Source organism: Equus asinus, chromosome 21, assembly GCF_041296235.1.
Source record: "Equus asinus isolate D_3611 breed Donkey chromosome 21, EquAss-T2T_v2, whole genome shotgun sequence".
Taxonomy (NCBI): Eukaryota; Metazoa; Chordata; class Mammalia; order Perissodactyla; family Equidae; genus Equus; species Equus asinus.
In genome coordinates this window covers 43,202,579-43,224,183 of record NC_091810.1, presented here as the reverse complement: position 1 = coordinate 43,224,183, position 21,605 = coordinate 43,202,579, and the positions used below count along the sequence as shown (strand labels likewise).

The 21,605-nt window shown below is 35.4% G+C and overlaps 1 protein-coding gene across 9 annotated transcripts in view; it reads left to right on the top strand.

The window, feature by feature from the left end:
* The window catches only part of CCDC66 (coiled-coil domain containing 66), a 48,732-nt gene that overhangs the window by 12,201 nt on the left and 14,926 nt on the right, over positions 1-21,605 (top strand). For 6 of the 9 annotated variants that reach the window (XM_070493171.1, XM_070493170.1, XM_070493174.1 and 3 more), the window contains 8 exons: positions 43-208; positions 396-499; positions 1,581-1,702; positions 2,146-2,247; positions 18,188-18,319; positions 18,740-18,990; positions 19,204-19,288; positions 20,116-20,277. In XM_070493171.1, the coding sequence (XP_070349272.1) occupies positions 43-208; positions 396-499; positions 1,581-1,702; positions 2,146-2,247; positions 18,188-18,319; positions 18,740-18,990; positions 19,204-19,288; positions 20,116-20,277 (1,124 nt within the window). Of the gene's footprint in view, positions 1-42; positions 209-395; positions 500-1,543; positions 1,703-2,145; positions 2,248-18,187; positions 18,320-18,739; positions 18,991-19,203; positions 19,289-20,115; positions 20,278-21,605 lie in introns of all 9 variants that reach the window. The other 3 variants (XM_070493173.1, XM_070493172.1, XM_070493178.1) reach the window with 2 other exon arrangements.

Sequence of the window (21,605 nt, the reverse complement as noted above, 5' to 3'; positions counted from 1 at the left end):
TAATTTTAGTGTTAATTTTAAAACATGCATTTTACCTCCTAGATCAGTACAGTCTACCTTTAAATAATATTCCTAATCAGCCAAAGGACAAGAACATTATGGGACTAGTCCAGAAAACGGAGGCTGTTTCGTCTGTTCAGGATGAAAATAAATCTGTTTTAAATAAAAATCAGGAGACGTCTGAACAGTATGAGCAGAAAATTGCCACGTATGTAACTCGTATCTGTTATTGTGGGGACATTTTTGGAATATGGTTTTGCTTTTCCTTAACTTGCATGTGAAATATTTACTCTGAAAAAGAAGAACTATTTAAAAGTTTATTACTTAATATTTATGGAGTAAGTTGTGTAGAAATGTATAATAAGGCTTCTGTAATTTTTTGTGTTTTGTCTTAGAGAGAATCTATGGAAACCAGCTGACATATTCAGTACTCTGGGGGAAAGAGAACGTGATAGAAGTTTGTTGGAAGCAAAAAAAGCCCAGTGGAGGAAAGAGCTTGGTAGGTAATTATTACACCTTTTATTATAGGACTGGGAAGTCCTGTGAGGTAGTCATAACCCTATTGGAACAGGTGATGTAGAAAAAGAGATAAATAGAAGAAATAGGGAATGAGTGGATGTTGGAAGTCAAGGTAACAGAGAAATGAAGAAATTAAATGTATGGTAGCAGTATCAGAAGGTTTGGTGATCTGATGTGTGTTTATATCATAATTTCAGCTTTAAATATTTTCTTTCAATACAAATTTAGCTTATAAATATACAGTGCCAAACTTGTGAAGTATGATGAAATTCCTTGGAAATGACTGAAGTGTTTTATGATTTAATTATTATCTTAAAAACAATTTACTTTCTTTTACTAGATACTGTTAGGAAAGCACATCTCTCTTTGTTAAAGTCATGCTTTCATTAATTTTCTTGGAATTTAAGTTTATGTGTCTGAATTTTTAAGGACTATTGATGATTTGGAGCCTAGTTGTTTTTATATTGGTCTGTTAGACACAAGATTTTATGTTTTTTACTTTTCAACAGTTATGAATGATAATGGCTAACATTTATTAAATATTTAGCTTGTGCTAGGCCCTGTACTGAAATAGGCACTATTATTACTTTCATTTTACAGAAGAAAACACTGAAGTATAGAGAGGTAAACAGCAGTTTGCCCACAGTCACATAGCTAGGAAGTGATCGAACTTGGATTTGACCCCAGGGTTCCCTGAATCCAGACTTCTAGCTTTTAAGTCTCTTAGTAAAAATTGAATGAACGTGACAGGAAAATACAACCTCAGAATAGTTAGCATAATATAAAATATGTTGTTCTGAAAAAATTGCTCCTTATTGATAATTGTAATAAAACAAATATTTTTACATCCATTTGTACCATACTTAAATTTGGTTCTGATTAAATGTTTTCTCTTACTCCATCCCTTAAAATTTTTCTCTCTTATGAGTTAATCTCTTCCCTGAAAAACAAATTTGATTAGATCAGTGTTGGAATCTGCACTCTTTAAGAAGGTCATGATTTGTTTACATGATTTTTTTTACAGTTTTTGTACATTTTTTTAAAAAGGACATTATTTACAGATGAACAGGTTGCTTTAAAGAAGAAAGAAAAAGAAGCCTCTGAAAAATGGAATAATCCTTGGAAAAAATCAGAAAGTGATAAAACAGTATGTGAAAAACTTGGAATTTTTGACCAATCTAAGGTAAGAGTATCAAAATCAAGCATTTATGGAATATAAAACATCTTAATTGCAATTTTTTAATGCTAAGCCATGTTCATATCATAGAACTTATTTTTAAAACATTTATTTTTTAAGAACTTAATTTTCATATGGTATTTTAAAATTATGACCTCAACTAGTCCGTTTGCATTCTGTAAGTTGTCTTTCTATGTTAGTGGGTGAGTGTAGAGGCCCCATGCACCTCCTCTAGGCTCCTATAAAAGAACTCTGCATTTTTTAGCTGACCACAAAATTTTACCACTGACCGTGTGGTATCCACTACAAGGTTATCAAATGAAACATAAGTGATTACTTACTAAATATAAGTACATACCAGTTGTCCCCCAGGTAGTGCTTTAGTGACCTTTTGCCTGTGTTAATAATAGATCAAGACAGAGTACCTTTGTTTTTCTCTTTGTTTCTAGACTTCTGCTAGCTCTTCCAGTATTCTGTCACAGTCTCCTATTCAGGTAGCGCTGATCCAGGCTGATGGGCACTCATTACCTAGAGCTAGTCAGATATTAGAGGTAAGTCTTAAATGTTGTTACTTTGAATATATAAGCCATTTACTACTTGATCACTGTATAACCTATTTTCCTTGAAGGAGTAAATCTAAATACTCTTATTTTTAATAACAAATTAATTTTTTTAATGGAAGTATGATTAGCATAAAGTATCCTGTTGGTTTCAGGTGTACATCATAGTGATTTGCTTTTTATATACGTAGGAAATGATCATCTGTTACCGTACAAAGTTATTATGATATTATTGACTATATTCCCTATGCTGTACATTATATCCTCATGACTTATTTGTTTTATAGCTGGAAGTTTATACCTCTTAATCCCCTTCACTTATTTCGCCTACCCCCTAACCTCTCCCCACTCTGGTAGTCACCAGTTTCCTCTATCTATGAGTCTGTTTCTGTTTTGTTTTGTTTGTTCATTTGTTTTTTAGATTCCATATATAAGTGAAATCATATGGTATTTGTCTGATTTATTTCACTTAGCATAATACCCTCTAGGTCCATCCATGTTGTCACAAATGACAAGATTTGATTCCTTTTTATGATTGAGTAATATTCCGTGTGTGTGTGTGTGTGTGTGTGTATGTGTGTGTGTATATACACCCACATCATCTTTATCCATTCATCTATCAGTGGATACTTAGGTTGCTTCCATATCTTGGCTATTGTAATGCTGCAGTGTACATAGGGGTGCATATATCTCTTCGAATTGGTGTTTTTGTTTTCTTTGGGTAAATACCCAGGAGTGGAATTGCTAGATTGTGTGGTATTCTGCTTTTAGTTTTTGAGGAACCTCCATATTGTTTTCCATAGTGGCTGCAGTAATATGCATTTCCACCAGCAGTGTATGAGGATTCTCTTTTCTCCACATCCTCACCAACACTTATTTTTTTGTCTTTTTGATGATAGCCATTCTGATAGGTATGAGGTAATATCACATTGTGGTTTTGATTTGCATTTCCCCAATGATTAGTGATGATGAGCATCTTTCCATGTGCCTGTTGGCCATCTGTATGTCTTCTTTGGAAAATGTCTATTCAAGTACTCTGCTCTTCTTTTTTTTGGTGAGGAAGATTCACTCTGAGCTAACATCTGTGGCCAGTCTTCCTCTGTTTTTGCTTGAGGAAAATTAGCCCTGAGGTAACATCTATACCAGTCTTTCTCCACTTTATATGTGAGTTGCTGCCACAGCATGGCTGACTAGTGGTGTGGGTCTGTGCCTGGGATCTGAACCCACAAACCCAGACCACTGAAGCAGAGCCTGCCAAATTCGACTACTACACCACTGAGCTGACCCCCCTCTGCCCATTTTTAATTGAGTTGATTATTTTTTTAATATTCTGTTAGTTTATGTATTTTGAATTTTAACCCCTTATTGGATATATGATTTGCAGATATCTTCTCCCATTCAGTAGGTTGTCTTTTTGTTTTGTTAATGATTTCCTTTGCTGTGCAAAGGGCTTTTTAGTTCGATGTAATCCTATCTGTTCATTTTTGCTTTTATTGCCCTTTCCTGAGGAGACTGGTCCAAAGAAAATTTGCTGAGACTGATATCAAAGAGCTGACTGCCTGTGTTTTTTTCCTAGGAGTTTTATGGTTTCAGGTCTTATGTTCAAGACTTTAATCCATTTTAAATTTATTTTTGTATATGGTGTAAAATAGTGGTCCAGTTTCATTCTTTTGCATATAGCTGTCCAGTTTTTCCAACACCATTTATTGAAGAGACTGTCATTTCTTCATTGTATGTTCTTGCCTCCTTTGTTATAGATTAATTGACCATATATGCTTGGGTTTGTTTCTGGGCCCTCTCTTGTATTCCATTGATCTACGTATCTGTTTTTCTGCCACTACTGTACTGTTTTGATTACTGTAGCTTTGCAGTGTAGTTTGAAATCAAGGAGTGTAACTCTAGCTTTGTTCTTTTTCACGATTGCTTTGGCTATTCAGGGTCTTTTGTGGTTCCACACAAATTTTAGGATTCTTTGTTCTGGTTCTGTGAAAAATACCATTGGTATTTTGATGAGGATTGCATTGAATCTGTAGATTGCTTTGGGTAGTATGGACATTTTAACAATATTAATTCTTCCAATCCATGAACATGATATATCTTTCTATTTATTTGTGTCATCTCAGTTTCTATTTATTTGTGTCACCTCAGTTTATCAGCATCATGGTTTTCAGAGTACAGGTCTTTCCTTCCTTGGTTAAATTTATTCCTAGGTATTTTATTTTTTTTTTGATGCAGTTATAAATGGGATTGTTTTCTAAAGGGATGACTGATAGTAGACATTTTCAGCACTGGCAGATTTCTTTTAAAAAAAAATACTTTTAAATCTCTTATTTTTTATTTATTTAATTTTTGTTGTTGTTGTTGAGGAAGATTGGCCCTGAGCTAACATCTATGGTGGTCTTCCTCTATTTTGTATGTGGGATGCCACCACAGCATGGCTTGATGAGTGGTGTGTAGGTCCATGCCTGGGATGTGAACCTGGGCCACTGAAGTGGAGCACACTCGCTTAACCACTATGCCAATGGGCCAGCCCTAGCGCTGGTAGATTTCTTACAGAACCCCTCCAAGTTCGATTGTTTGCATGGTTGTTTTATTCTGCTCTATATAGGGTTGACTTGCCTAAATCCAACAATTTTGTAGTCTGTTGATAGGTTTGCATTAACAAAAGGAATGAAATCTGAACTGTAGTTTTCCATGTTCCCAAAAGCAGTTTGACTGATTGTTAAAAGGCAGTAAATAGTCTTGATAGAAGTCATTTTAGAAAAATCCGTTGTTCTGTGATAATGTTATGTATGTAAGATTTAGAAATTGATGCATGCAGAATCTAAATCTACATATATATATACAGAATCTAAAATCTGTATACGGAATTTAAAAACTACGACTAAAATTATTCATGAAGTTGGTGAGAATCAGTTGTTAGCTTGTTTACTTTTCAGTATTAGGACTAAAAAGTCTTTAATGCTAAAAATATTTTTAGTTACCAAAATTTAGGTTTAAATGTTAGTATGTCATTTATTATTGCTTAATTTGTGTGTTTATTTAGGTCATTTATTATGGGGAAATAATCCATACTCATTAATGCAAATAAAGAATTAACCCTTTCGGGTGATTTTTAGTTTTTTTTACACTTTGTATATTTTTTAATGATAATGTGCATCTTTTTTTCATAATCCATAAAATCAATAAAATTACATATATTTTGGAGTCAGAGATGGGGGTTAGGGATAGGAGAAAGTCTAGAAAAGAAAACATGCTCTAAATCCAGGGCTGAACAACTAAGGATTAAAGAGTATGATTATTTACTCACCCTTTTACTGTTTAAATGCTGTTTTTGTGTATTTGTGTATGAATGTGGTAAGATACTAGAGAGATGCTATTGAGGGGAAATGAGTTAACTGTGTAACAAAAAAATCCCGGTTCTGGGGCTGGCCCCGTGGCCGAGTGGTTAAGTCCGTGCGCTCCGCTGCAGGCGGCCCAGTGTTTCATTGGTTTGAATCCTGGGCGCGGACATGGCAGTGCTCATCAGACCACGCTGAGGCAGCGTCCCACATGCCACAACTACAAGGACCCACAACGAAGAATATACAACTGTGTACTGGGGGGCTTTGGGGAGAAAAAGGAAAAAATAAAATCTTTAAAAAAAAAAAAAAATGGGGCAAAGGGCACTTGAACCTAGAGGCTCTTCTAATCTATAAACAAACAAACAAAAATCCCCGTTCTTAAATACCTGAAAGCAGTTGTTTTCAGAAATCCCAGCCATAGCCACAGCTATTTATACTGTTTGAATATTAAGTTAACCTTTTCCTATAAGTGAGAGGAGGAGAAATTTGGTTGCAGGCAGAGTCACCAAGGCCAATTTTGTTAAAACTTGAAGTAATGCATATAAAGTGCTTAGAACAGTGGCTGGCATATAAAGTGCTTACTGAAGGTTTGCTCTAGTGATAATTTGCAAAGCAGTTCCATTTGGAGCCCTGAGGCTATTTAGAGTCAGCCCTCTAACCAGCTTCTTTTCCTCTCCTCTTCTTGATTCTCAGTCTCACTCCCCCTCCCCCAGTTGAATGGCCTGGTGTTCTCATCCCTATATTGTTCAGCCCAAACATTCTTTTACACTATGCAGCTTGAAACTCCTTTTGTGTTTCTAAGAAATTTACGTCCAGCTTCAGCCTTTTTGAGAATACATCACCTTCATAAAAACTTGGCTTTACCTAACGACTGCCCCTCCCTGGGAAGCCTCTTACGTAAAGGGAGTATATTCTGATCTACATGGGGTAGAAAGTGAGGTTGCCGTTTGGCCAGCTTTTCATTGTCTTATTACTACCACCAAATCATAGTTCTACATTTGGCTGACAAAAAACTTCTCCTACCTTTTTTCCTTCTTTTTTTTTATTGTGGTAAAATATACATAACATAAAATTTACCATTTTAATGAATTTTAAGTGTATGCTTCAGTGGCATGAAGTACGTTCATGTTGTCACTCAGCCATAACTACTGTCCATCTCTAGAATTTTTTCATTATCTCAAACTGAAACTGTACTCGTTAAACAATAACTCCCCGTTTCTCCCTCCTCCAGCCCCTGGTAACCACCATTCTACTTTCTGTCTCTATAAATTTGACTATTTTAGGTACCTTTAAGTGGAATCATACAATATTTATCCTTTTGTGTCTGACATATTTCACTTAGCATAATGTTTTCTGGGTTTTTCCATGTTGTAGCATATATCAGAAGTTCATTCCTGCTCAAGACTGAATAATATGCTATTGTGTGTATAATACTATATTTTGTTTATCCATTCATCCAAATATCGATGGACATTTGAGTTGTTACCACCTTTTGGTCATTGTGAATAATGCTGCTATGAACGTTCGTGTACAAATAATCTCTCTGAATCTCTGCTTTCAGTTCTTTTGGGTATATACTCATAAGTGCAATTGCTGGATCATATGGTAATTTTATGTTTAAATTTTTTGTGTTAAATTTCTACCAATTTTAATTTGACACTTTTGTGTTTTAACTATTATACTGTTTTCCACTGCTGCTGTACCATTGTACAATTGTACATTCCTGTCAGCAGTGCACAAGTGTTCTGACCTCTCCATATCCTCACCAAGGCTTATTTTCTATTTTTTTGACGATAACCATCCTAATGGGTGTGAAGTGATTTCTCATTGTACTTTTGATTTGTGTTTCCTTAGTGGATTAGTGATGTTGAGCATTTTTTCATGTACTTACTGGCCATCTGTCTATGTTGGAGAAATGTTTGTAAGTCCTTTGCCCATTTTTTAATTAAGAGTTCTTTATATATCCTGGATTTTAATCCCTTATCAGATATATGATTTGCAAGTATTTTGTCCCATTCCATGGGTTGCCTTTTCACTCCCTTGATAGTGTCCTTTGATGCACAAAAGTTTTGAATTTTATCTTTTTTTCATTTATCTGTTTTTTCCTTTGTTTTCTGTGTCATAAGAAATTATTGCCAAATCTGATATGGAGCTTTTCTGCTGTTTTCTTCTAAGAGTTTTATCAATTTAGCGCTTATGTTTAGATCTTTGATCTATTTTAATTTTTATATATGGTGTAAAGTAAGGGTCCAACTTCATTCTTTTGTGTGTAGATATCAAGTTTTCCCCGCACCATTTGTTGAAAAGAAGAACTGTCCTTCTTCCATTGAATAGTCTTGGCACCCTTGTCGAAAATTATTTGATTGTATATGAGAGGGTTTATTTCTGGGCTCTTTATTCTGTTGTTCTGTATGTCTGTCTTGGTGCCACTGTCTCACTGTTTTGTTTACCACACCTTTGTGGTAAGTTTTGAAATCAGAAAATGTGAGTCCTCCAATTTTGTTTTTCTTTTTCAAGATTGTTTTAGGGGCTCAGGGTCCCTTGAAGATTCCATATGAATTTTAGGATGGATTTTTCTATATTTGCAAAAAGCATCAAGGTTTTCATAGGGGTTGCATTGAATTTATAGATCATTTTAGGTATTCTTGACAATACTAAGGTTTCCAATCCATGAACAAGAGACTATCTTTCCATTTATTTGTCTTCTTTCATTTCTTCCAACAATGTTTTGTAGTTTTCAGTGTACACATTTGTTGCCTACTTATTCCTAAGTGTTTTATTCTTCTTGATGCTATTGTACATGGAATTGTTTTCTTAATTTCTTTTTCCCAAAAAAGAAATTCATTGTTAGTATATAGAAATGTGGCTGATTTTTCTGTTGGTTTTGTATCCTGCATCTTTGCAGAATTTGTTTATTCTAACAGTTTTTTAGCTGAGTCTTGAGGGTGGTAGTGGTTATGCAGCACCTGAGTTTGATGTGGATCTTTCTGGTACTATGTTGTTTTCTTAATGAGTAGATACACAAACACTGATCTGCATTAATGCCCAATCATATATGCATAATTATAACTGGATCAGGTATATGTATCTTTTCCTTTTTTGACCTTGCAACTTTCTGACTTTTAAAAAAATTATGTAATATTTCTGACGTGCAAAAAGATACAAAGGATAATACAGAACACATTTCTTACCATGGCATACATCAGGAAGAGCCCATTATAGCATAGTTCAGAGTTCAGCAAGAATTTCTATGGATTTTTATCACTAACGGGACGAGATTTTTTTTTTTAAGTAGCAGGTCACAACCCAATAGAATAAAACTGGAGTACCTAGAATCTTTATATTCCTTCTCTTGTTGGTTTACTTTAGAATCCTGGGAATAGTTTTTGTGGATTATGAGGCCCTTCCCACAGCAGAACTGGTATATGACTAAATTGTCACCTAGTCACAATACACTGATGACCTTATTTCAAAAGATACAACTACTTCAGCTTGACCAAAATGAGCCAGTCCTGGCCAAAGCTTCCCTTTGCCTCTCTATACTGGATAGTCTTGGAATCAGGGGAACCCTATCTCAGTTCTCCAGAATTCAATTCTATGGAAAGAATCCTCTTCCTTATTCACAACTGGATGGGTCTCTTTGCCTTACCAGAAAGATTTAATAGTTAGAATAAGGAAATGGAATTGTTTGAAGGCCTGTTAGGATCCAAGAAGTGTACTAGACACCTTACATACCTGTGCATCCAGTTTCAGAATAAGAGGCAGAATTTACCAACACTTAAACAGGTCAAGGAGAGCACTGAGAGTAACTTGTGCATACTAACTACCCATAACACTAGACCTAGATGAATCTTTCTTTGTTCAAAAAGGGGTAAAAAGGAAAAAAGAAATCGGAGACTGAAAATATTGAGCACTAGAAAAGGGGGTATTCTTGCTAAGTACTCAGAGGAAAATCTCTCATAAGAAATATGTCCTATTTTGTGAAGCAGGAAAGTTTTAAAGAAAACATTGACTTAGTTTTTATTTATTTCTATCTTATTCCACGACGGACTTGAAGTGATTCAGGAAATGCTTGTACAATAATAGGTTCAAGATAAGAAAGTAGTAGAAAACTAAGAAAACAGTAGCAAGAAAGAAAAAAGATTTGGTAATGAAATAAATTGAAATCACAGTGAGAGGAAGAGGAAGAGATCACTGTGGGGACACTCCCTTAATACAGGAAGAATTTTAAAAAGAGATGAAAAGTGTGACACAGAAGGTAAATAGCTTATAAAGATACAATATTGAGTAATAGAGTTTCCAAAGAAGAAAACAGAGCAAATAGATAAGAAGTACAAATAACAGGTATCAGAGAAAAGACTTTGTAGATGAGAAAAAAAAATTAAGCTAAATGAATAAAAAGAGGCTGATTTGAAGATACATCCTAGTAGGTATTCAGATTTTAAGAGTAGGTATAGACTTTTTCAAGCATTTAAACATACAAAGGTGGCAAGGAATAAAAATCAAATTATTCTTAGGTTTTTACTCTGTAGATAATAGAGCAGTATTTATAAAGGTTTAATAGATAAAGACTGGGACTAAAAAATGTAATGCCTCAGCATGTTCACACATAAAAGGAACAGAAAGATATACCTCAGACCTGCAATAATTTATGAAATATTCCTCACAAGAATCTTTCCTGGATACTATTTTGTTTAAAGAAAAGCTTTTAAAGATTTATTTCTGGGTCAGAAAAGTGAATCAAAATTAAAACACAATTAACAAGGAATTCGTGGTTTTAAAAAAGGAGTATATAGCTGACACAAAGTCTCCAAGACATTCTGAAACAAAAAAGGTAAGTTGCAGAACAATACATATAACAACTGTATCTATATTTAAAGAAAAAAAACTTTAAAAGACTTATCAGCACATATGAATACATAAATGAAAAGAGAGCAAATTGTTGCCATTGTCTAACTGGTGAAGAGTAGTGGAAGCAAAGGGGAATTTTCCAGTTTTGTTCTTTATGTTTCTGTTAGAACATTGTGCAAAGTTTGATGTGTTGCCTGATCTCTCTGTAAAGACAGCATTAATTATGATTTCGAAAATCAGATAAAGGCTTAAGAATTTCCAAAACAAAGGTAACTACTAGTATAATTATAAACAGCATATCTACCAATGTAACCAGTACAACAGAAAACAAAATAAGTAGTAACAGCAAGAAAACAAAAATCAAGGGGCTGGCCTGGTGGGATAGTGGTTAAGTTCATGTGCCCTGCTTTCGTGGCCTGGGGTTCGCAGGTTTGGATCCCTGGTGCAGACCTACATACCACATGTCAAGCCATGCTGTGGCGGTGTCCCACATACAAAATAGAGGAAGATTGGCATAGTTGTTAGCTTGGGGACAATCTTCTTCAAGCAAAAAGAGGAGGACTGGCAACAGGTATTAGCTCAGGACAGTCTTCCTCACCAAAAAAAAAAGAAAACAAAAATCAACTCTGAAACGTAAAAAATCTTTTGTTAAAAAGCAGAGGTATGACAGCCCCAAAGATGTGCTGCTTAAAAGAGATTTACTTAGGGGCCGGCCCTGTGGCACAGCGGTTAAGTGTGCATGTTCTGCTTTGGTGGTCTGGGGTTCGCCGGTTCGGATCCCGGGTGCAGACGTGGCACCAGCTGGCAAGCCATGCTGTGGTAGGTGTCCCACATATAAAGTAGAGGAAGATGGGCATGGATGTTAGCTCAGGGCCAGTCTTCCTCAGCAAAAAGAGGAGGATTGGCAACATCTATGGACAGCTAATCTTCGACAAAGGAGCAGAAGGCCTACAATGGAGAAAAGAAAGTCTCTTCAACAAATGGTGCTGGGAAAACTGGACAGCCACATGCACAAGATTGAAAATTGACCATTCTTTTTCACCACACACCAAAATAAACTCAAAATGGATCAAAGACGTAAAGATTAGGCCTGAATCAATAAGTCTTCTAGAGGAGAATATAGGCAGTACACTCTTTGACATCAGTTTCAAAAGAATCTTTTCGGACACTATGACTCCTCAGTTGAGGGAAACAATAGAAAGAATAAACAAATGGGACTTCATCAGACTAAAGAGCTTCTTCAAGGCAAGGGAAAACAGGATTGAAACAAAAAAACAGCTCATTAATTGGGAAAAAATATTTACAAGCCACTTATCCGACAAAGGGTTAATCTCCATAATATACAAAGAACTCACACGGCTTAACAACAAAAAAACAAACAACCCGATCAAAAAATGGGCAGAGGACATGAACAGACATTTCTCAAAATAAGATATAAATATGGCCAATAGACACATGAAAAGATGTTCATCATCGCTAATCATCAGGGAAATGCAAATCAAAACTACACTAAGATATCACCTTACACCCGTTAGATTGGCAGAAACATCCAAAACCAAGAGTGACAAATGTTGGAGAGGTTGTGGAGAAAAAGGAACCCTCATACACTGTTGGTGGGAATGCAAACTGGTACAGCCACTATGGAAAGCAGTATGGAGATTTCTCAAAAAGTTAAAAATAGAAATCCCCTATGACCCAGCCATCCCATTACTGGGTATCTATCCTAAGAACCTGAAATCAGAAATCCCAAGAGTCCCTTGCACCCCTATGTTCATCGCAGCATTATTTACAATAGCCAAGACGTGGAACCAACCTACATGCCCAGAAACTGATGATTGGATAAAGAAGATATGGTATATATACACAATGGAATACTACTCAGCCATAAAAAAAGACAAAATTGGCCCATTCGCAGCAACGTGGATGGACCTCGAGGGTATTATGTTAAGTGAAATAAGCCAGTCAGAGAAAGATGAACTCTATATGACTCCACTCATAGGTGGAAGTTAACATATTGACAAGAAGATCTGATAGGTGGTTACCAGAGAAAAGGGGGGAGGTGGGGGGAGGGCACAAAGGGGGAAGAGGTGTACCCACAACATGACTAATAATAATGTACAACTGAAATCTCACAAGGTTGTAATCTATCATAACATTAATTAAAAAAAAGAATCAAAAAAAAAAAAGGATTGGCAGCAGATATTAGCTCAGGGCTAATCTCCCCCTCCCAAAAAACTAAAATAAATAAATAAATAAAATTGTAAAAAAATTAAAAAGAGATTTACTTGAAATAAAATTACACATTATCAAAAAATAGATTGATTCTGTAAGCCAGTAAAAATTTAAAGAAAAAACAGAAAGAAAATTGATGATAATAGTTTTGGAAACATTACTTCAGGAGAGAAAGCTGTTGACACAGTAATTAATTTTGATAAAAAGCAGAGTCACTAATAAAGGTGTAAAAATAATTTCTGTGATTCATATGCCCAAAATAAATAGAAATTGAAGCACATTTTTACCAGGGAATTATCAGAGGATTTGAACAATAAAAATTATCAGAAATTTATTTTCTACAAATATACAGTTCAAATTCTCAAATGTCATTGGAGTGTTTACAGAATTTGCTATAATGTTATAAGAAAAACAACCAAAAATAAGTCAAGCATAAAATATTGACAGCCGATAAGTTTTACAGTCACAAATGCTAAGATCCCATGGTCTCAAAATGCTAAACTGTAAACTGCTGGTACCTACCCCTAAGATGAGTCCTTAAGATACTGAAAAAACTGAAAGGAAAGATACTTTTTTGGTCTATTGGGTTGGCAGGTAGCCTGGGGTAGAAGTTAACCTAGCATCCCTGTGGGAGAATAAAATAAGAATGAGTTGTTGGAATTCTGTTCTTGCTAACCTGCTGCCTCCTCCTCCCCTGATGCCATTGTCTTAAAACAAGCTGTGCCTCACCCTACATTAACTCTCGGATCTTTCTTCTAGCTGTTCTCTAGAATAAAATCCTAGGCAGTCTTTCCTTAAATCTTACTTCTTGGGAGGAACTGGGACAATCAGGTGGAAACTGCTTCGCCCCTCCCTGCTCCAAACTCACCTGGCTGGTGAATTACAATTGCAGTCTAAGGAGTGTTCCCAAAAAAGAAGCTCTGACTTGAGTTGTTCTGAGAGGTGGGGAGTGATTGTAGTTTAATGCCTGAATTTTCCACCCTAGTGCTAGTCTGCTCTCCACCATCCCTACCCACTGAGTGTATTGGCTGTTCGTTACTAGACGTGTTTGGTTGATAATGGCAGGAGAAAAATAAACTCATGCAAATAACAAAACGTTGGAGGAAAGCAACTATTCCAAAGGAAAAACAACATAGAGTATATCAGATTCCAACAGAAGCAAAATTCTTAGGACAGATGAATCAATAAATTTAGTCTAATGAACATAATAAAAGAAGTAACGGGGGGGCCAGCCAGGTGGCATAGTGGTTAAATTCGTGCACTCTGCTTTGGCAGTCCAGGGTTCGCAGGTTTGGATCCTGGGTGCAGACCTGGCACCACTTGTCAAGCCATGCTGTGGCGGCATCCCACATAAAATAGGGAAGAGTGGCACAGATGTTAGCTCAGTGACATTATTCCTCAAGCAAAAAGAGGAAGATTGGCAACAGATGTTAGCTCAGGGCCAATCTTCCTCACCCCCCGCCAAAAAAAAATAAAAAGTAGGGGAAGATGTTAGCAATGAGAACAGGAAACAAAACCAAGCAGAAAGTTTAGGTGTGAAAAATAAAGTAAAAAATACAGTAGACGAGAAATAGCAGAAGTGATAGAGCTAGGAAATGAATAAATAATTGGCAAACCATATTTAGAAAATATATTAAAAGGAAAAAGGAGAGGACAATAGGGAAAAACTGTTTTAAGGCAATATGAGACAAAAAAAAAAAAAAAGAAATAGCTCAAACAAGAGGGAAAAAATGGAGGGAGGAAATATTTGAAAGAGTAATTAAGATCAGTTTCCCAGAATGAAAAGAAAAAACTGACCTCAGATTTCAAGGGCCATAGAGCACCAAAAAAGAGAATAAAGAAAACCCCACCTATACATACTAAACTGAAATTTAAGAATATGAAAGAGGAATTCTAAAAGCCTGCGGAAAGAAAGAACAGGCTACATATATAAAAGAATAAGTATGAGCTTGATGTATTTTTCTACAGCAACACTGTGTACAAGATTTCAAAATATTGATGGAAAAGAAAACTTAGAATTTAATATCCAGCCAAACTGTCGTTCAAATAACAGTAGATAATAAAATATCCTTGGGCATTCAGGTTCTCTGAAGATTTTTTAAAAAGGCCCACATTGAAAACAGTTTTGAATGAAGTGCTTAAGTAAAAGATAAGGTAAGTTGAGGAATGCTGCAAGAGATTTGTGATTTCATACCTTGGTTAGAGTTGATTGTTATTTTTACATCTTGCTAGAACTAAAAGGAGAAACTATATCCTTAATAACTAAGAAAAGTGTAGTTAATATCAACATTGATGTGTTGGCAGAGGATGGCAAAATCAAAGGATGTGAAACCATACCAAAGTTCTTGTCTTATTAGAAGAAGATATCTATAGATACCAAAATTTTAAAGAGAAGCTTAAAAATAAAGTGGGATAAATTGAAATATAAAATTATGATAGTAGAAATAGGACCAAATATACCAACAAATATAATAAATCTAAGTGGGACTAAAACTAATTTTAAAAAGCACCTACAGATTGGAACAAAGAAATCTAGATATTTTCTAGAATACGAGACATGCCTAAAGCATAGAAATACAGCAAGGTTGAAAATAATAGGATTCAAAAAAGAAGTGCTAACCAAAATAAATTTGGTATTGCTATACTAATAAAAATAAGACAAAAAGCATTGTTGGGGATGGTGGGGGTTGTAAATATTAATAGAAGATTTGGCATCCAGAATGTATAGCAGTTTTTGACATGCATGTGTCTAATATGTAAAGCAAAAATTGGTCAACTCAAAAGAAGCCTCAAATATGTGAATCAAGAAATTAGTAAAACTGCAGAGAAACTTATGAATTATCTATTTAAAGGGAGATTTCAACATAGAAGGTAGCAAGTTGGTTGTAATTAAGATATATCAGGTTCTATGTCCAACAATAAGAGAATATTTTTCAAGCACACGTGAATATTTACAGAAAGTGATACTGTGTTAGGCCATAAATAAAGACTCAGTTAAATTTGAAATAGCTGTTATACAGATAGTGATCTCTAACTACAAAGCAGGTAATTTAAAAGTTACTAACAAAAATAGTTTTTAAACTGCTACGTATGTGGAAATTGAAAATCACACTACTGGGGCCGGCCTGGTGGTGTAGTGGTTAAGTTCGGTGCACTCTGCTTCAGTGGCCTGGGTTCCTCAGATTTGGATCCCAGGTGCGGACCTACACACTGCTCGTCAAGCCATGCTGTGGTGGCGTCCTACATACAAAATAGAGGAAGATTGGCACAGATGTTAGCTCAGTGATAATCTTCCTGAAGCAAAAAGAGGAAGATTGGCAACAGCTGTTAGCTTGGGGCCAATCTTCCTCACCCCCCCCCCCCCAAAATCACACTACTAAATAATTTGAGAGTTAAAAAAAATTGGAAATAAAAATACTTGGAACAGAATGATAATGGATACACACATCAAAACATGAGGTAAAGTAGGATTCAAGGGAAATTATTTCAGAGAAGAAGAAAACTTTTGAATCAAATGTGCCAATAAACACATGAAAACTAGGATTTTTAGCTATATGCACACTTATATAGTCCTCTCGTTCCAGAGGATTTTCAACAAGTGATTTTCAACTTCAGAGTACCCTCACCCCCCTAAAAAAAAAGTGATTTCAGCTCTATGTTTCACTGCTCTTCCTCTTGGAAGATCCTGTTCTTTCTAGCCCAGTGTGCTGAGACCACCCATCACCCACACGAATGCCTTTTCTCCATGGTGAGTGGACAAGATGAGTAGGTGGATAGCATCTAGAGTGAGGAAATTCTTGGCATCTGAACTTGGAAATCATGAACTGACAAGCAGGGCTATTCTGAACTGTGGCAAAGTTATCACTGAGTGTTCTCCTTTCCCAAAGCTGCATTTTTAAAGACTGTGTTAAGGGGAGAATTAAATGGAACAGAACCAGACATCTGTAGTAGACTGTTTGTAAAGCACTGAAAAGTTCTGATTAAGTAGCTGCCATTCATGCAGCATTTGTATTAGGAGTAAGACTGACATTTCCTAACATAGAATAACTTGAAAGTAGCTAAAGAATTACATTAGAATCCTATAACAACAGGAACTGTTTGTGGGGTAGGAGGTAGTAAGTACCTATGAAAATGAGTTTTCGTTCAAGGCTGTCACTTGAGAATAGGCTTAAAATGGGTGTTGAGAAAAGAAGTTTTTATGTAGAGGAAAGGAAGTCTCAGGTCAATAATATGAGGGAGATAAGGTAGAAAAGTGTGTGTGAGCCTAAGGAAAGAGGGTTCTTTCCTTAACCGTGTAGAATAATTAACAGAAGGGAGGTGCTAAACCGTGGTCAAAACACAATTGTTACAGTGTGTCTTGTGCTATACATGTATCTCCTTTACTCACCTTCAACTAAATGAGCTCAATAACCAAAAGGGAGATCTCCATCCTACCTACCACCTCTCCCCACCCAGCAAATCCTTATACTTTCATTCTTCTAACTGAATGCACATTGGGGGAAACTTGTAAAAAAGAAAATAAGAATAATTTAAAGGGTTTCCTAGTCAGTTGAAGTGAAATGAATTATTCAGGTGGTAAGCAAGTGAGTAGCAATGGCTTTGTAAGACATCCTTAAGTAAGAAATTGAAGACTGAATTTAGAGAACTGATTACTAGATTTTCCACAGGGAGATATTAAGACTTTTCCTTTTGTATAAATATTTCCTTTGATCAAAACAATTGGTTGTAAACTATAGCCTTGCCATTGTTTCTAGTAAAAACAAGGGCAGAAAGTAACATTGTGATGTATATTGCCATTGTAGTATTCTGTCAGACTATTTTTTAAATTATGTCCTGCAGGTATCTCATATAACAAATTGTTTGTTGCTTACCTCTTGCATTTCAGGACACTTTGAGCAGAATATATTCTTCCCTTTTTGTTAGAGCATACTAAACTCTTAAGTTAAAGCAATAACAAATTTTTGTGTTCCTGTTTTTGGTTTTTTTCCTTAGAATTAGACGACTTAATCCGGACACAATGTATTTTTCTTATTGAAACATCTTAGATTGTAATAGGGTTGTAACAGCAGAAACAGAAAAGGAGTTTCCTAGAGTGAGACGCCATTCAATAGAGAAAGCCTCTTGCTCTCTTACATCCTGCTGGTTCTTGATCCAAAAGCAGTATTTGTTGTATTCCAAAGGCAAATGTAAAGCAATACTCATCAATTTTAAATTATCCTATACTTGTTTTAAAGAAAGAATTTTCTGTTTTTCACTAGAAAATTTCTTTCCTTACACTTAATCTTATTATATCCTTATGCTAGTATATGTTACAAATATGATTCTGAAAACCAGAATATATCTACTTAATTCTTGTGTACTCAATTTTTTGTTTAAAATTAGTGCTCTTCTTAGAGATAAATGCCTTTCCACATTAAATCTGTATAAATTCTTTGGCAAGATTTGTAAATATGAAGTGGTTAGAAAAGAGAACTGAACTTTAGATGGTGTCGACTGTTTTTTAGGAAGCAGTACCACTGGGGCACCCTTTCAGTGCTGTGAAACAAGAACAGCAGAGAAAATGGATTGAAGAGTTGAACAAGCAAATAGAAGATGACAGGCAAAGAAAAATAGAGGAAAAAATTATATCTTCAAAGGTAACTTAGGAAGTTTTATGGATATAAAGAGAAAAAATAATTTCAAAGTCTTTAATCATAAACTTAAAAGTATCCTGAAACTATTTGACAAGACCAGAGTATTCAGATAATCCTACATTTGCTCTTGTGAACTTTTCATTGAATGCATTCAGTACGTGTGATGTTGCATCATTTCTTGTAACTAACTTTTTAGAAATTTCCTAATTTCTTTGAATTTCTCATATTCTCTAAGCTAGTTATCGAAATGTATGTGAAATCAGTACAGAATACAGTTATGTTAATTTTTATGATGCTTATTCTGCTTATACGGCTTATTCTGCTGTATGGTAACTTGTAGAAATCATGTTTGATTGTCATTTAGGATTTTATACGTGAGAACAATTGGAAAAATTCTTAGCAATTCTTATTTGTCATGATTAGGGTGAGGAACATGACAGATGGGCGATGCATTTTGATTCATTAAAGAGCTATCCTGGTTCTCGGTCTCAGTTGTCTTCTCAGTCAACACACAAACAACCAGAGTACTTCTGTGTCTCTCCGGACACTCAGGAGCTGGCTGATATCAGCAGTGTTTGTACACCTACAACTGGAACCCATGTTGAACCTTCAGAGGAGGAGCATTTAGTAAAACCTGTTGGAGATGTGGCTATGGCAAACAGTCAAAAAACGAAGTAAGTTCATTCTTCAGTATTTATTGATATTTAAGAAAGTCTTTGTGCTTTATTAAGACTATTGTTATATTTATAATATATCTTAATTGGTTTCTGGTTTGGTGTTTTTCTTTAAAATAAAAATGATTAGTAGATATTCCAAACAAAAATGATTCAGCAACTTGTTAAACCCACCTTTTGGGTTTTAAACGGCCAATATATCTTTCTTGCCAGCTTTCTCCGTTCCATGACTGCTCTCTTGGACCCAGCTGAGATAGAGGAACGAGACAGGCGGCGACAAAAACAGTTAGAACATCAGGTACTGCATTGTAAAATATTGTTCTCCGCCTTAATAAGTAATAGTCATGGCTAATAGATACTTAAGTAAATGGAAATTAAAATTCCAGTGTAAACTTACAGCACAAGCCCTGTCCAATCCCGTGAGCAGTCTAATCCCTACTCCAGCTGGCATTATGTTAGAATTATGCTCGTGCTGAGAATCAGACAGTATCACATAGTATAGCCACCTGCCTTCCAGAAGAGAAGGTCTTCATAGTGGATGTGAAATGACGCTAAATGTTAAGTTAGTATTGGATATTTTTTTCATCAGTTTAGTTCTCCTGAATTTTGGTCAGGATGAAAATTAGTTCTTTGGAAGGGAACTATAGAGGGGATTGAAATAGAATTATGATTGAGAAATCTAGCAGATAATGTAAGAAAGACTAAAATTAAAATTCTCTCCTAACTTTGGTCTAATACTGAAGGGACTTAATTGTCTGAATAATTCTTTCAAATCTCTGATATGTAAAGAATTTCGCTTAGTTAATAATGTTACTCTTAATCAGTTAAGTGAACAGACATTTATGGAGCATCTGCTACTTACCAGACAGTATACTAAGCACTGAGATTTTTTTCTTCAGTTGTTTCTCTATTAGTTCTTCCAACAGCCCTCCTGGGGTTAAACAAAAAGCATGTAGAACTTGACAAGTGGTAGAAGGGAGAAATACATTGGCAATTTGACTTTTTAACTTTACTCGTGTATGTAATACTTTCTGTGTAGTGTTAAACTTATTTTAGAAACACCAAACAAATGCTTCATTGATTATTTTTTGTGTGACAATGATTTGTGTGGTTGTTTATGACTAGAAAGCCATTACTGCTCAGGTAGAAGAGAAGCGCAGGAAGAAGCAGCTGGAAGAAGAGCAAAGAAAGAAGGAAGAACAAGAAGAGGAGCATCGTTTAGCACGGGAACGAGAAGAGATGCAGAAACAGTATGAAGAAGACATGTTTAAGCAAAAACAAAAGGAAGTAGGTATTTATATTTTAACTGTTTAACATTTTAGAGTAAAAAAACGATATGTTTTTAAAAGGAAAAATAGGGGCCGGCCCTGTGGCCGAGTGGTTAAGTTCACGCTCTGCTTCGGCGGCCCAGGGTTTTGCTGGTTCAGATCCTGGGCACGGACATTGCACCGCTCATCAGGCCATGCTGAGGCAGCGTCCCACATGCCACAACTAGAAGGATCCACAACTAAAATATACAACTATATAGTGGGGGGATTTGGGGAGAAAAAGCAGGAAAAAAAAAGATTGGCAACAGTTGTTAGCTCAGGTGCCAATCTTTAAAAAAAAAAAAAGGAAAAATACCCTGAAGTTGAAGATTTATATATATTGTGAAATTGTGAAGCTGTATGCAGAAACATTAAAGCTTTGCATAAAGAAGGTTATGAAAATAGAGAGAAGCTGGAGGTTTTATTATTTCCAAAGATTAGTTCACAAATGCTGTATTTGTTGGGGTGTTTCTCTGCTAAGGAGGTGGTCAGGATGAGTTATTATAGCAGAAAACAAAAGTTATCCATGTGCTTGATTTTGAAATGTTTTCTAAGGTATGAGTAGTGTATTAATGAATATTCTAGATATGCTAAGAGAAATGATTGGCCTTTCTGTCTGTATCACTTGGGAACAGGAGAATATGTTTGCAGAGTGATTGGCTGGGATTGATGATACAGTTTGTTGCTGTTTTGGAGGTTTCTTTTGTGCTTAAATAAGGGTCTTTTTAAAAAGAATAGATGTCTGGTTAGCTCGGAGAACCCCTATATTAAGTGATGCAGACAGCATAGGTATGGTGGTGTCAAGTGCCATGTTTGAGCTGACCTGACAAAAGAGCAAATTATACTATGAAATTCGATTGCCAAAGATTTGTGAGAGTTACAGAGTTGAGCATAGGGCACTTCCCCTGGAGCTGGGAGGTAGGGCTGAGAACCTTCATTTTCTTACCTTTTCATACTTGCAACTTTCACTCCCAAATTAGCTGATGCAGGGACACGTGGTCTGGGGTTCTGATTTCATTACGTTAAATAGGCTGAGCCAACTACTCCTATGGAATAACATATATATATATATATATATATATATGAAAAAAAATCAAAGTATCATTTGGTTGAATTGCAAGAAATAGCTGTAAACCTTGTATTTTACTTCTTAATAATTTGTTTTTAATCTTAATGGAACTCTGATGGAATTGACCATTGCTTTTTGAAACTTTGAGAACTTTATTAGTATAAGCTTGAATAGGTAGAAGCGTTCTTTTATTTATGGTATCATCCCAGCTATAGAAAATGATATTAAAATGTAAGCTC